This window comes from Manacus vitellinus, unplaced genomic scaffold, assembly GCF_001715985.3.
Source record: "Manacus vitellinus isolate BGI_N305 unplaced genomic scaffold, ASM171598v3 scaffold_9_pilon, whole genome shotgun sequence".
Taxonomy (NCBI): Eukaryota; Metazoa; Chordata; class Aves; order Passeriformes; family Pipridae; genus Manacus; species Manacus vitellinus.
Genome location: NW_021940917.1, coordinates 20622018 through 20639044, shown reverse-complemented (window position 1 = coordinate 20639044; position 17027 = coordinate 20622018). Strand labels below are relative to the sequence as shown.

The window sequence follows — 17027 nt, the reverse complement described above, 5'->3', positions numbered from 1 at the left end:
ATGTATTTTGCTATCAGTCAAATGGTTTCTCAAGCCCTAGATGTAACTATTGGAAAAATAATTAGAAAAAAAACCCAAAAAACAAACTCAAAAGCAAAAAACCACACTGTCTCTGTGTGAGAGATCCTATAACCTTTTGTCTTCTATCAGACAGAGCCTGGTCATATACCTCTTACAATAAGGGAAGAAACTTAAAAATCTAATTTTTTTTTTCTCCCCGTTGAAAAAACACTTAAAATGTTAATTATTTCTTGAAATGGATTGAATATTTCCCAGCATTATGGAGGATGGTTCTGAACTTTGGACTGTTTTTCAGTATTATGGATAATACAAAGAGAATGGTGAAGTTTAAAGAATCTTAGCACTGACTTCATAGCTCACTTAAATGAACATGTGTGTGCACATGCATTTGCTCACATCCTGAGGGAGACTTTTACTGTGGATTTACCAGGCTGTTTAATGAGTGCCATTTATACAAAATCTTGCAAACATCAAAATTTCATCCTGCATTAACGATTCACCTGAACACGAGTGGGGTTTTAGTTCAGTGTTCGAAGGAAAGGCGTCCATCTCTCCGTGGTGACACCGTGATGTGATGTTTGACTCCTTTCCTAACAATGGGAATATCAAAGATTAACAGGTTTGGCAAATGTATCCAAAGAACAGTGCTAGTTCTTGGCAAAAATTAATTTTCAGGCAGTCCTTCTAGAATAAGGATGAGTATGATTTCTTAGCAAACCTTTGTGGTTTTGTTTCTCTTTTTTTGTGTTAGCAGCTTCAGCAATTTCTGTACTCAAACCCATCATGCCTTTCTTTCCTTACCACCACCACTACCAAAAGGCTTCAGTAAATTTAAAGGGAACTTCCTTTCTTTTCCATACTCTTTTAAGCATGGTCTTGTGTGTACTCAAAAAAAAAAAAAGAGAAATTACTTCTGTACGTTTATACATGTACCTTTTCATTCAACTCTAGTATCTGCAGGATTTTTCATTTTTGTTCCTTCTTGATAATGTGCAATCTCATTAAATGATCAGAAACACCAAGGAATCATCATACTTTTGGCTGCAGAATTAGGCTCTCAGTTTGATAAAATTATGCCACACTTCTGCATGCTCACTCCAGAGAATGTGCACTGCACCCAAAGACTGGGGCATGTATTTTAGAGTTAAGTTTTCTGACTTAGCAAATACTTTTCTTACAAAGAACATCCTTTTCCTATAACATCAAATGGTTTATACAGCTCTATCTCTGCCTTGAGTGTAAACAACTACAACTACTTCTGAAAAAAATTTCAAAAGGGTATTTTCCCATCAATCCTTTGCTGACCTGCAACTGTTTAATTTTATGATTTTAAATACCATGCTGGTGCTGCAGGCTTCCTGGCATCTAAACCTATATCTGCATACTCTAATCTTTACAGCTGATTCCTCTCAGGAATTCTGTCTGTTTTGTCTTTTACATGCTTTTTCCCTTGTATGTCACTGCCATGAATAATGATGTCATAAATTTATTTTGACTCCGACTACAGTTCATGTTAAGTTAAACACTTGGTTTATAACATATTCTTCATTTACACAGCAGTAGAGGTACTGGAAAATGTTTTCCCAAAACCTAACTAAATCATATTTATGTGCTAAATGTTGAGTACATAAATAATTATAAGGCCTTTGTAGTGAGCGCCCGCACAGAGTTTTAAAAATGTACTTGCACACATGCTGCCATTTATTTTCTAATATACTTGAGAAAAAATATATTTGCCATGGAAAATGTGTCAATGCATAGCAAATTTGTCACATTAGTGCTCAGAAATATCTATAAATAACCACACTCACCAAAACATTATGTGCACTTCTACATATTTTTACTGTTAAAAAAAAAAAATCAGTATATCGTCGTCAGTTTTAAACCTTTAATACAAATTCTTTTTAAAAATATTTTCCTCACTTTATTTTAAAAAGACTTTATTAACAGTGAGGTGAAAAGTCACACATTGGAATAGAGAATCCAAAAAGGGACAGCACAATGTTTTATGACGTTTTAGGGCACTTCGGTGCCACCGTTTTTTTTTTATCCCCATAGAAATGCAGCAAGTAAATGAAAAAATGCTGCTTCATTGACTTCGAACATGTATATTTTAGATTAAGGTGACAACTACATGATCACTGTTCCTACAGGTGAAAATGGGCATTTGCATCTTCAGAGAGACATAATTTTTGTATGCTACAAATCTACAGATAGATGTGCATTTAACAAAATCCATTTATCTTTTTCTTCTTAGCATCCTTCATACAATAAAATGCTTTAAAAGAAGTCTTTGAATGAAATAATGTGCCACTTACAGAATCATTTATACTGCCCTCTCCCTTTTTTTAACTAGTCTGTGAAATAGAGATTTTACTCAGCTTTTCCCTTCCTGTTACTTTTAAAAATTCTGAGCAATAGAGAAAGAAAATATCCATTTGGAAGAAAACAAAGTAATGGAAGAGACCTTTCTCTCCACGAAGACATACAATAAAACTTTACAAGGCAATAAAAGTAAAACCAAGTGATTGAAAACTTAGGTTTACATTCCTCCATCTTGTCCTGTTGTGGGTAACATTTGGGCTTTATTATGTTAGTATGAGCAATTCTTATATGAGAGTTAAGATAAAAGACAGTCTATCATTAAATCAAAATATCTGCTTTGGTGTACTGTGACCAACATTGTCTTAAAAGTTTTTGTCCCTCATGGTTCCTCCATCCCACGGTGATAAAAATGGAGTTCACTGGGACTTATCACTGCTGATGGACTTGTTGATAAGTGATATAAAAAGTTGAATACTGACACACATAACAGGAAGGGAAAACCTCTTGACATGATGAGGGTTTGGTTGCAGAGAAGTCCATGGAAGAGCTCCCCCTGAATTTAATGCAATTTAGGTCAGACCCTTGAAAAGCAGGAGTCATAACTTTCAAATAAAAGTAAAGAGGTGAGAGGGTTGAAAGTAGTAAACTTAACAATTCAAAATCTTCTTCTCATGGTTCATGGGAGGCTTTCACCTCTTCCACTCCCCATCCACAAACAGGGTATTTTCAGCCTTATCACTTATGGGGAATAGTCCAATATTATTCCCTCCTCATGTTCCACCCTTTCTAAAGGTGACCTATTGTCAGGGACCAAACTGTATCAGTGAATACATTAAATATATGCACAACATGGATACAGTTCTGGGTCCTCAACCTGATTAATCCATCAGAGATGCACACAGAATTGCAAAAATGAGAAGAAAGCACTACATGTTAATTTGAACAATTTATGATTGAAGAGCATCCAGGCACCTAAAAAAAAAAAAACAAACCAAAAAGGAAATAAATTGTTCCTAAGAATTGTTCCCCCTGTATAGGAAGAAGCAGAAAGGAAAGGTAGAAATCTGAATATAGAAAGTAAAGACTGATGGAATAAAATAGGCTTTAAACAAAAAGATCTGCAGGATATTTATATTTACAATTACCATTTATGTAAAGAAACCTACATATTAAAGGTTTTGGCATACCATATCTGGTTTCTATATCTTTATAATATTCTTGGACACCTATGATAAACATTTTCTAAACTTCACAACCTAGGGTCTAGTTTTGATTCTTCTCACTAAATGACCAGTGAGAAGACTGTTCTTATTGCTTCCAATGGAAGCAGATAAAAAAATCAATTGTGAAAGATGCTTAAATTTTAAACTCAAGCCTACAAGGTCACAGAATTCCTGTTGGTTTCCTCAGATCCAAGCCCTAGGCACCTGACTGGAGAAAACCAAAACATGTTTTGTGTGTGGGTCAGTTACCTACATATTGGTATCTAATGCCATTTATGATGCCTTCTACCCAACTCCTGTATGTGTCTTTTCAAAAGACATGACTTCTGCAGAATCTGTGACATTTGTGTCCAGCCACATGGGTATTTCAGATATCCTCTATGGTGTCTAAAGTGACCTTACAATCTTCTGTTTAGACAACTTAAACGTAGCCTTCATATTTAACAATTTGTTTGTACAACATCATGGACAGCTTTCATTTCCTCTGTCAGGACAGCAAGCACCTGTTTAATTTTGAGTTTGTATAATCAGACCTTATCTCACAAAGGTATAGTAGGTACTGTTAAGAGTGAAGCACAAAAGTATTCATGTAGCAGACACTGTATAATTTCTATAATTTAGAACCACTTATTCTTGAGGTCTGGATCAGGTCACAGATACAACATTTCAAGAGAATACATCCCAGACAGTGCACAGAGCATTACTTCCTGACAGAAGCAATATTATTAATTTCCAGGGGCAATAACCTTGATCCTCTTTTTTGTGTTTTTACTCATGATAATTTAACTATTTTTAGTCTATTACTTGATCTTTCCAAGAAAAAAATTTGCTTCCCCCCTGCCCCAGTTTTATTTAAAATGCCCAGAATGTGCATGAGTCTCTTGGTGCCATCACTTGACCATAATGGAAAACCTGTTGCCAAAAAGATTTTAAGACATTTCAACACATTTTATACCCTTCAGTTCTGCTAAGCTTGGCAAAAAGAAGGGATAATGATGATATCAGTCAAACCCCAGGGGAAATAAATACAGTTTGTTTTGGACACCAAATACCATGGCTCACAAGCAGATGCTGACACCAGCTAACAGCAGTTCAAAAGGCATTTTTGTTTGAGGAAGGAAGAGGGATCACCACAACGCAGCACAGCAGAATTTCTTTAGTAACACAAAGTATTAGAATCCACCTTTTACCTCGAACAAAACCTCTGAATCAAATTTTAAAGAAAAAGGATAGGAATAACCTCATGACAATTTTCCCATTCAAAAATCATATTAAGTGTGTACATTAAACCTCAGTTGTAGAAGGTCACATCAGAACAGTTGGAAACTACCACCGATGAAGTTGGTTACAATATCTAAGTCACTGTTACATAAAATGCATTTACGGTATAATAGCTAAGGAATGCATGTCATTTAAAGAGGCCCCCTACAGCAATCACTGAGACTGAACATATGGAGTACAGCAAGTCTCAAATCCATTGCATTTAGTGTAGTGTGCAAGAGCTTTTTCTGTCCAGTGAGAACCCCTGGCTTAGCAAGAAAGTCAGACAGTCACGTTATTATATTCGATTAAACCACTAATGACATCAGAAGAAATATTCCTTTTGATTTTCATTGGCTGTGTTTTGCATGCTGAGCTCACTTTTCAATGCAGATTCAGCACTGTCTTCATTTTCAGATCCTTTTGCCTCCTTTTTTGAGTACGTGCCTTTTTTTTTATAAATGCGTATGGCTATGGCTGTGATGCAAAGTAGGATGAATATCACAACTGCTATCACACCTAGAAGGAGAAAAAAAAAAGTCATGATAAAGGACAGGCAAATAATAAATAACGTGGGCCAGAGAGCAGGACAAAGAAGGAATGACTACATCACATAATGGAAGGGCTTGCAGGGTAATAAGAAGCCATAACTGGTTTCAAATCAGAGCCAGCACTGTAGTCTAAGCTTCCTGGTGATTATTTTGAAATATTGCACACCATTAATAATAAAAATAGAAAGTCCACAGAAAACTGTAATTTTTGAAACTTTCAAGTGGAAGACCAGTAGGGGCCTTAGGGTGCTGTGGATGAGAGGGTTTCTTTTCCTCCTTCACAGTTAGGTGCTGGATCTCTGCCAGGCTCCCCACTCAAGGCACTGCAGATCAGGAACAGTAAGGAGAGATACTTCCCACTGAGATAAGCATGACCTTACAGACTTCCAGCCCATCTCCCCTCTTCCATGCTGTCATGATGGGCTCATACCCTTAGGTTCACGAGTCAGAGGGTGGGCAGGAGAGGAATTTGAGGGGAAATGAAACATAAGGGAGACAGATCATGTTTGCCAAAGAGGCAGAAAGCAAGACTAGGCTGTTGGGAGAGAAAAAGCATTAAGCAGCCTGGAAAATGGCTGCAATGCAGTGGAGCAGCTGTACTAGATGAATATGCTGCAAAACTTGGCCACTACTGCAAGAAAAATAAAAATACAAAGTCTCTTAGCACTGTAAACAGAAACAGACCATCCAAAATTCAGCACATGTCATTTTGCTTGTTCTTTAATGGGAGCATCCATCCATCACTGTAGGAATGTAAAATTTTTTGTATGGTATCTGCTTCTCTGAAATGGACTTTACAGTATGAGTTAATCTTGCTCTTTTTTAGATTATATAGAACAGTCCTTTAATTTCACAATCACAGTAGATGCTCTCTGTAAGAGCTTTTCTATAGACTTGCTTTGTGTGAAGTAGCTGAACTGGTACCATTCTCAGTTACACTCATTTAAGGGTACTTTAGGCTTTTACTGAATGTTGTAGAGCTTGCTTTGTTTTGACTTTAAACAAACATGGTTAAGCAGTAGAAAAATTGTGAATGTATATTCCCAAATGTGTTTAACAAAATGGTAAGGTTGCTATTATCTTAAAAATATTGTAACTACTGTAAATTGAAGGCAAAAAATTACTTTGTTGTTAGTACATTTAAAGATCCCCACCAATACTAAGTCATCTAGTACGCAGTGACTTTTATAGAGAGATATTTATGTAAAATAATACTAATCTTTTCAGTAAAGCAAGTTTTGACAAAATTAGACATATAAAGAGCTCAGAAACAATATTATTAAATTCTGATCTCACTGAATTCTGTGGTAAAAGTCTCAGTTTGTGTATATAAAATTATATGGACATAAGTATCACTTTACAAGTAAGGAAGTTTCTAGGCTTTATTATCTCTTATTTTAGTATCTTTGGTATGACTGTGTTAAAGGTCACTGATCATGCAGTATGCTTTGGGCATGCCCTAACCATAGCAGGTATTATTATTTAAATGACAGACACACAGGTCTGTCTTAACTTCATCTTCCACAGAGATAAACACTTTTAACCTCATTGAGAAGCCTTGACAGTCTTATTCAGCTAAATCCACTATTTCATTTGTCTGCTAAGGCTTTAAAAACTCTTAGGAAGTAAACCTTTTCAGAATTTAAAAGATGGAGGGGATGACCTTTTCATCCCACTGCCCTCTTTGTGTCAGGATAACTAATGCAAATTGAAACAGTGAATTACCCTGTGAAAACATCATCTTAATGATAAAAACCAGGTTGGTTTGTTTTTTTTTTCCTCACCTCTTTCCAACAGAAGAAATACTACCAGAAATTCTCACAGGGGATGATTGTCACAGGAGACAATACTATTCCTTGAAAGAAAAATACTGAAATCACGTAGACATTTACTTCCTGAATAGTGGTGACAGGAGTTTAAATTCTCCAGAGGTTTCCCAATCCCAAACTGTTCCTTTGTCCCTATAGTCACTTTAGGAGTAACTGAACTCTACATGGTTCTGTCTTTATTCCTCTGTTTAAAAAAAAAAAATGTTTTGGAAAAAGTTCGTGGGTGATCATTTGTAATTCTCTTTGAGTTGATCGAAGTGGCCAAAAGAAACAGGAAGAAAATGGAGGAGAAATGATACTCCAAATCAACAGTTATTTTTTTTATTAGTATTATTATTTTAACATGCATTTTGTTTTTAAGCTGTAAATCAGTGGAAGTGATAATCTGTCCACGAGTACATTGCTTTCCAAATGGGAAACCAGGATGAAACTTCCTCAGACTGTAAAAGGATTGATTCAAACAGTGTTAAACCTCATTTTCTGAAGAAAAACTCTTTATTGTTCAGACCTATTAAAGAAGATTTTGAACTTGACCGTGTAACAAAAGGTAATTTTTTGGCAAAGTCAAGAAGAAAAGATAGCTCTGTCCTAAATATATGCAATTTGTCATGACAAATCCAAGCACATTTTTAAGTGCATAATACAGACAACAGTATTATGCAGATTGGAAAACTGTTCTTACTGTCTTATTTTTCAGCAGACTGTTCCAATATATGGAAACAGTGATGGCATGAATTTATGTAATAAGAAAATATGAGAGCTATCAATTGCCTTTTACAACAGTGCTTGACTTTTGTGTGTCCACCAGTTGCTATAAAATGAAGGCTTTCTACTGGTTTCTTTATGAGTATAAAGCTAAACTGACTTCAGCATTGAAAGACTCATAGTTAGAAAAAAAATCAAGGTTCCTGCAGAGTTTTTATAGTCCCTATTACCTCCAATAATTGCAGAGTCAGTTCTGATTGCATTAGCTAAGGGCTTTCCTTCATCTATTGGTCCAGAGTGATCTGCAGCAGAAGAAAAAAAAAAGAAAGAAAATGACAGACAGATAGAGAAGGGTCCTCAAGAAATTCTCACATGGTTACAAGCTCATTTACAATATGCTACAGAGGCAGTAGTGTGGGTCAGTAAGCATGCAAAGAAGAACAGTGATGTAGGTGACACTTTGCAGAGATAAAAAGAGAAATGTAAACACTCAGATGAATAGATAAGGGCTAGAGAAAAGGAAGCAAGTACATATGAAAGAGAATTATTTTCAAGCTACTCCTGAGAAATTAACCCACATGGAAAAATAACAAGTCAGTTGTGATTCAGGTCATGAGTGTTCTTATTTAGATTTTGCTTCAGAGATCAGAGGAAGTGATAACCACAGCTACCTGCAAATGAATGGGTTGTTTCACTTGATGTTGAGTCAGCTCCAGCTAAAGTCCCACAGTTGGATTCAGTGAAATGTCCCTTTACAATGACAGGGGCTGAGCTGCTGTGGTGCAGTGCAGCCTTCAAAGGAGCAATGTGATTGAACTGCACCGAAGAGAGACATCCAATAAACCCCTGAGAGTTTGCCTTCATCGTCTCCTCGTCTACGTCGCCGCTCTCTGTTAACCAAAAGGAACAGAACACAATTAATCACAGCACGAATGTACAAAATAAAGCGACAGAAGAATAAATTAATAATTAACCTGTGTTCCTCTGAGCATATCTGAGTTGCAGCAACACATGTAGATTCACTGAATCCCTTTCTTGCCTGTCTTTATGAAAAGACAGTGAGATACATTCAACCCCGCTTTTTTTTTTTTTAACAGATGATAGTTGCTAATTTGCTAAGGGATATATTTTTAAATTACAAGGCAAGTTCCAAAGCAAAAGGTTTCCAATGTAACTAAAATATTTAAATTAAAATGCAGCGCTTTTTCATTCTGCAAAAATATAAGGATACAGCATGCATCCTTTAAAAATACATTTTATTAGATTCCTTCTCATAAGGAACATATTCCTTCCACAGATTCATGTATTTACTCCATGCCATCATGATAAAGTCTATCAAAACAAAAACTCTTTGAAGATCTCAGATTCTGGAAACTCATCAAGATATTTTCTGTGAAATTTTAAAAAATGAATAGGTTCCAATTCACTATACATTTTAAAATATGATATCATTATTTTTCCCAAAAAGGGAGAGGAAAAAAACCTATAACTCCTCACCTTATCTCTAGAGCTGCCTTTCTGAATGCATGTACACAGCATGTCAGAACTCTATTTATTCACCAGGCAATGCTCACTAATGTATTACTTTTGATGTGGAAAACAAGCCATTTATTCACTCTGGTAGTTCTAATTTAAACAAAGAATCTGGAAGCACTGGGTATTCAAAGTGGACTCACAAGGGAAGTCAATTTTCAAGGTTTTGAAAATAAAATGGGAATTTCATCCCATTCATTTCCACCTCCAGCCTACCCTAGAACCCACAAATGAAGTTGTGATCTTTACAATGGCTCCCATAACAATTTTAAGTACCAACATACAGTGCAATCCTCAGTAAAATGCAGGTTAATGTTGAAAAAGTGGTTAATGTGCTTTTGTAGAACTTTGCAAAATAACACAGCAGCATTTTCCTCATCTGCTCTCTGCTTATTGCAACGATGATATATCATTACATAGATGGATGTTAGCCAAAAGTCTGCTCACCTACACCGATGGTGCACATAAAAAGTTGGTTGTTTAACTGCCTCTTTTCTCTTTACATCTGTTTGTGGTGATTGCCTCTATGCACTGAGGGATCTGCTAGGGATGGATGTTTTAAGAAAAAGATTAACATTGAGGTGGCAAACAAACATCCTCCCAAACCCCTTGCAATAAAAATATATGTCTCTAACTATAAGTAGGATTGAAAACTTCAGGATTAGAGTGGTTTGTATTATTTTTTAGTTTCCTACATGAATAATTTATTAAATATTGTATGCGTATAACATGAAAGGAAATTAGATATTTTAAATCCTTTCGGTTCACTTGATTCCTTAATTAGAAAATACTGCTGTGATAAAGTAAAACTTTTTATTAGATCAAGCAATCTTGATGATAAAAGGGAAGACAACCATTCTCTACTTTAGTGCTAAAGTGAAAAAATTGACTGAAAATGACACACATAAAACACAAGTTGTTTATTGGAGACTGTGTATTATAGTAAACTGTAGTTATGCATCCTTAAGTATCTTTATAGCACTTTGTTTGCTCTTCCCAATCCAGTATCACCAGCAAAATTAGTACTCCTTTAAGCCAATCATTTATGAAGCTGTTGAAGAGCACTGGGCCTAATGTGTGGAACCCCACTAGTGACCAGTCGATTTTATCCGAAGGATCCTGTGACAGACATTGTCAAAAACTTCACTGAAATCCAAGGAGATTACATCAACTGGCTTCCCTTGATCAACTGGGTGGGTTATCTTGTCATTAAAGGAAATTAAGCCCAACAAGTAGGACTTTTGCCTCATGAAGCCATGCTGGCTGTGACTGATGACTGCTTTGTCCTTCAGGTGTTTTTCAATACCTTCTAGAACAATCTTCTCCATAATTTTATCAGGCACTGAAGTGAGACTGACAGGTCTGTAGTTTCCAGGGTCAATCTTCTTGCCCCTCTTGACAATCAGGATAACATTAGACATGCTCCTGTCAGCTGGGACCTTTCCAGATTCCCAAAGTCATTCAAAAGTCATTGAGAAAAAAAATAAAATTAAATACCTGATTCATTTTTATCATCAATTTCTGGGATTAGGAAACATTTTCTTCTAGTACTTTAAATTTCACCCGGTACTGTTTTAGAGTTATGTTTAAATGATCATTATTTTTCCATTCCTTATACATGTCTACATACCAGTTCCTTTCTGGACTGTAAGTTCTATAAATAAAACCTACATTTCAAAAACATTTATTTCTATTTTTCAGAATTGAAAACCATTGATGGATAAAGAATTAATTGGAGTGTCTTATCCAAACAGTTGCACCCAACAGCTCAGTGTCTAAATGGAGATTGGTAACAGGTGGTGTTCCTTTGGGGTCCACACTGGTATTGTTACTATTCAATACCCTTACTAAGCTACACCAACAGTAGGGTTGAGTGTATCCTAAGAAAAGTCTGTGGATGACACTAAACTGAGTAGTGAAGTTGACACACTTGAGAGATGAAATGCCATCCAGAAGGGCCTTGACAGGTTTGAGGATTGGGATCATGTGAACATCCATGAAATTCAACCAGGCCAAGTGCCGGGTTCTGCACCTGGGTCTTGGCAATCCCCAAAATCAATACAGACTGGGGGGTGAGTAGAATGAGAGCACCCCTGAGGACAAACACTTGATGACACTGGTGGATGAAAAATAAGATATGAGCCAGCAACGTCTGCAGTTCAGAAAGCAAATCTTACCTGGGTTGCACAAAAAGATGCCTGGTGAGCAGATTGAGGGAGATGACTCTCCCCCCTTGTCATGATTTAGTTCTTAAAAGTATTCAAGAGATGCTTCTGTCTGAATTAAGGTGCAAATCAGACCACGTGCCAAAGTCACTAATATGGATTTTATTTAAGAGTAAATGTGAGGTAGAGAGAAGCAGAAAGAAACAGGAAAAGAAAGAGAAAGGGAGAGTGCGACAGAGAGACAGATTCATCACCACTCTGTGGATTCCAGCGGTGTTCCATTGATCCTCTTCTTGGTGATGAGAGTCCCAGTCTTGTCCAAGTGATGATTGCAGTCTGGATCCGTCAAGGGGAGCCCAGGGTGGTGAGGGAAGAAGTCTGAGTGGTGAGTGAAGTCCAGGGTGCTGAGGGAAGGAGCCCATGTGGAGGAGGAAGAAATCCACATTGTTAAGAGAAGTCCCTTGTGCGCAAACTCCAGGGTGGTGAAGGAAGAAGTCCAGGTGTGTTGAGTGAAGTCCCTGCTGTCTTTTATTGGGCCTGGGTTAGGTGGAAACACCCCCAGTTCCTCCCTTGGGGAGGGGAGTTTTACAGTGGATGATGTAATACTGGATCAGGGCATATTTCGTGACTTCTGAGACCTTACAGCTGCATACAGTGTCCATTATGGCCATTATCAGCAGAGATTAATATCTTCAGGCTATGTGTGAATTGTCCTGATGCTTCCCCAGAGGGGAGTTATCACAGCCTAGCCAAATCCTTTGTGTAAGGACAAAGAAATAAGATTTGCCTCTTTCCTTCTCTTACCCAGCTTGCAGCCTGAGGTGGTGGGTGTGCACGCCCTCAGCACCTGGGTGGTTTCTTTGCACATCAGAAGCTTTCACCTTGATTATCTGAGCCATCAGCATTCCAGTCGTTCACACCTGTGGATGCGTTCTTCTCCTGGGATAACTGGACTACAGTACCACCTTATCACCGGTTGCTGTCACAGTCCAAATTATTTGGCATATTCAGGGAGACGTGGGCTTTGCCGTGCAGTTGCTTCTTTTGCACACTTTGCTACAGTGGACAAAAGTCTTTCAGTGATGTTTAAGCCATAAACCATTTCAGCGTCTCACACCCCTCTACTCTATTCTTGTGAGACCCCACCTGAAGCACTATGTCCAGTTCTGGGTTTTCCAGCAAGAGATGGATTAGATCTTGAGATCTTGAGAAATATAGTCCAGGTTATTTCTGTTTTCTTTAAATAACACTGGCAAAATGGTAATTGTAGATTGGTAATTTCCATTTTAATCATTATTGCAGAGAAACAGGCATATTTTGAAGAATCATCACTAGACAAAACATTTTATCATAGCTTAACTTGGTTATAAAAAGAGCGTCCAACAAAGATTTGACTTACCATAGTCTTAACTGGGTGCATCAAAATCTAATCTCAGGAAGTTTTTGAAGTGTGGTATGTGATTAACAGCTTTCTACCTTCTTTGTGTATGATTTCAATGTGATTTATTTTTTCTTCATAATGCTTGATTGCAAAACGAGAGAGAGAGAGAAGTGTGCAATCATCTTGTACTTGATGGTCTTTTCAGGAAGCACTTACCCATGATTATATCTGTATTTCAACACAACTGAGGTTTCTACATTGATTGTTACTCTGTCTCTAAATAAATCCATGACAACGAATGTCTTTCAATGAGATTAGAGTTATTTTTTATGCCCTGTGTTGACATTTTGATCCACATCTTAGAAAACCCTGTAGTGTTCCACTTACCTAAAATCTTGCCAAGAGTGAGAGATTTGATTGCATTGAATTCTGTGCCTGAAGACAGAATAAACTTCATTCTTTCCTTCTGGTTAACCTGTAGAACAATAGAGTGATGAACAAACTAGAATAACGGAAGAGATAATAGTCAAGATTTTCAAAAAAGCAGGTAAGATCAAGGTTAAAAATAAGAGGATCTGAGGGAGGCATTTGTTAGTTATAGCTCATCAAGGAATAGATTTTTAGTTTCCTCAGATCACTGATTATAAATGTGATACTTCTTAAGCATCCCACTTAATAAGCCTTTATTTACCTTATTGATTTGGCTGATTCCTTCTTTTTCATCTATAAGGTGAATAACCATAGAAAACCTTCAAAAATAAAGTCTCTTTCCATTTAAAAAGATACTCAATATTTAGTTCATAAAGATTAAATATTATACTGTAAAAGCTCTGCATCCCACAGTACCTATAGAACTACTTCAAGCCAAGTAGCAATTCATAATTAAGTAAACCAAGATCTAGCCTCAAAATACAAAATCGTAATCTAGTAATCATAAATTGTAATTGTAAATACTAAAACATTCAGGTTTCTAAAATTTCTATTAAAAAAAAGACTGTTTTGCATGTTAACATGTATCATTAGAAAAATAAATATTTGTCTTTCATCATAAAAAATAAAAAAAAAATTCTCCTTCATAGCCACATTACTTTGATGATGTAAAAGAGACAACAGAAAATTTCACAAGAGTTACCTGGGTGACAATATAGTTGTACTGTAGTTTAGTGCATAAGTTGAATAAAAAAATCAAAATGCGAGATCCAAAACAAACAATAGCAATCACATACATTTAACAAATTTTGAGAGTTTAATCATCAAGCAATTAATTACATTTTCATATAAAGTTATGAGGCAATATTACCCTTCTGAAATAGACAAAATTAACATCAAAGAGATTGGATAACGTAAACTTTTACTGTGCATCACAAGACTGTTAACCTTTGCTTTGCTTAATTGAGATATTAAAACACTTTATTTGGAGATAATTGCCTTGTTGCAACCATTTATTTCGTTTTGCTTTGGATCATTTGCTTTATGATGATGCACCTTGTTTTTTGTTTTATTTTTTTCCCTAACTGAGTTACCTCTACAAAGAGCATTTCCTCCTCTCTGTTAATCTTCACGTGTTGCAGCTGTCCATCAGCCATGCTTTTGAAACTGGTGCTGAAGACATCAGGATCTTGATGGCTGTCTAACTTGTACCGAATCTGTAAACTTCCTGCAGAGATAAATGGAGCAAAAGGTGTAGTAAAGCACAGCCACAACAGGAAATTTAGATCATTGCGTGATTTGTTCCATGAGAAATGGATATCAGTGAGAAATTCAAGGCAACAGAGCGAGCAACAGCAACGTTGGAAGTAGGATATAGTGACAAAGATGGTAATAAACTGTTTCAAATCTGATTAATGGGTTAAAATTTGGGCAGGAATTTTACAGGAACTCTTAAAATTTAGCTGAGAAAGACTCAGTCTGTCAGCTCTAATAATTGTGACATCAAATACAACTCAGTACTTCAGAAGTGCTATTCTTGAATAATGTCCAGATCTGAAAACCTCTGACCAGTGTAATTAAGTAGAATGCAGTGTAATAACTTCTAACTCACTTTCTATTCCTTGTTGGTAACTCCCAGAATACTGTCTGTACACACATATAATCACACAGCAGAACACAGAGGCAATGTAGGTTCCTTGTCAGAAGTTCCCTCCCAGCTGCAGATGGACTACTCTGGAAATCAAGGTCCGTGTCAGACCCAGGCCAGTCATGAGCAAAACATGTTCCATCTCGTGTGATGGGGGTGATACTACAGTTATTCTACATCCAAATATGTATCTGGTGTAGCACAGAACCTTCTCTGAGCATAGAACCACTGTGATTGCAAAGAGGTCTTTTATAAACCCGAAGACGTAATTCAGTCTGTGAGGGGGTTTTTAATTAAAAAAAAAAATTATCTAGATTTAGAAGAAAGAATGGAAAGATTCAACTAACATTTAATGTTCAGCTTAAATGGAATAATCAGTTGTGCTATGTGTATTTTCACAGCTGTGTATATATGTGCATATTCCTAGATATTTAAGTAGTTTATGAAATCAACTGAATGAAATGACCTCTGATTAATTTGGGAAATGGATAATGCACTTTCAAAAATTAGTTTATTTCCTTATTTATTTTTAGGATGGTAACTATTAAGGCTCATCAGTTGCACACAGTTCAAATAAAATTTTGACTTTCATTTCAAAACTTTAAAACCCCCCAAAAAATTCTAAAGGATTTCCAGAAATAAGTACTTTTGACAATACAGTCAAAGAACTGCAGCAAAAGTTGAAATTACAGTAGGAGGAATGTTTTCACATGGAAAGAATCGCTCGATGCAAGAGAAAAGATAAAAATTCCATCTAAAGCAGCAACAGGATAATAAAGAGTTTTTGTTTCAGGTCTGGAAATCAGGGTGAATGTGAGCTGACAGTTATCATAGAATCATAGAATCATAGAATCATAGAATCATAGAATCATAGAATCAGTTGGGTTGGAAGGAACCTCCGAGATCATCAAATTCAACCCTTGGTCTGCTACCAATGTGGTTCCCAGACCATGGCACTGATGCCACATCCAGTCTCACCTTAAAAACCTCCAGGGATGGAGAATCCACCCCTTCCCTGGGCAGCCCATTCCAATGGCTGAGCACCCTCTCTGCAAAGAAATTCTTTCTAATATCCAACCTAAACCTCCCCTGGCACAGCTGAAGACCCAGCCCTCTTGTCTTGCTGATCATTGCCTGGGAAAAGAGACCAACCCCCCCTGGCTCCCCCCTCCTGTCAGGGAGTTGCAGAGAGTGAGGAGGTCTCCCCTGAGCCTCCTCTTCTCCAGGCTGAGCCCCCCCAGCTCCCTCAGCCTCTCCTCACAGCACTTGTGCTCCAGTCCCTTCCCCAGCCTTGTTGCCCTTCTCTGGCCCTGCTCCAGCCCCTCCATGTCCTTCCTGAGCTGAGGGCCCAGAACTGGACACAGCACTCCAGGGGTGGCCTCACCAGTGCTGAGTCCAGGGCAAGAATCACTTCCTTGGCCCTGTTGGCCACCCTGTTCCTGAGCCAGGCCAGGATCCATTGGCCTTCTTGTCCCCCTGGGCACACTCTGGCTCCTGTTCAGCTCCCTGTCCATCCCCACTCCCAGCTCCCTTCCTGCCTGGCTGCTCTCCAGCCACTCTGTCCCAGCCCGTGGGGCTGCCGGGGGTTGTTGTGGCCAAAGGGCAGGACCCGGCCCTTGGCCTGGTTGAACCTCATCCCCTTGGAATCAGCCCATGGATCCAGCCTGTCCAGGTCCCTCTGCAGAGCCCTCCTGCCTTCCAGCTGATCCACACTCCCCCCCAGCTTGGTGTCATCTGCAAATTTGCTGCTGATGGGCTCAATCCCCTCATCCAGATCATCAATAAAGACATTAAACAGAACTGGGCCCAACACTGATCCCTGGGGACACCACTGGTGACCAGATCCCAACTGGATGCAGCTCCATCCCCACCACTCTCTGGGCCCGGCCCTCCAGCCAGTTCCTAACCCAGCACAGAGTGTTCCTGTCCAAGCCTGGCTGCAGCTTTTCCAGGAGAA

The 17027-nt window shown here is 37.8% G+C and overlaps 1 protein-coding gene across 2 annotated transcripts in view; it reads right to left on the bottom strand.

The window, feature by feature from the left end:
* Positions 1 to 1847: 1847 nt before the first annotated feature.
* CNTNAP3C (contactin associated protein like 3C) overlaps positions 1848 to 17027 on the bottom strand; it is a 200573-nt gene continuing 185393 nt past the window's right edge. Inside the window, exons 20-24 of one of the 2 annotated variants that reach the window (XM_029965411.1) lie at positions 14517 to 14650; positions 13381 to 13468; positions 8586 to 8804; positions 8145 to 8216; positions 1848 to 5348 (exon numbers count right to left, since the gene is read on the bottom strand). In XM_029965411.1, the coding sequence (XP_029821271.1) occupies positions 5155 to 5348; positions 8145 to 8216; positions 8586 to 8804; positions 13381 to 13468; positions 14517 to 14650 (707 nt within the window). In that variant the 3' untranslated portion in view covers positions 1848 to 5154. The remainder of the gene's footprint in view (positions 5349 to 8144; positions 8217 to 8585; positions 8805 to 13380; positions 13469 to 14516; positions 14651 to 17027) is intronic. The other variant, XM_029965412.1, reaches the window with a different exon arrangement.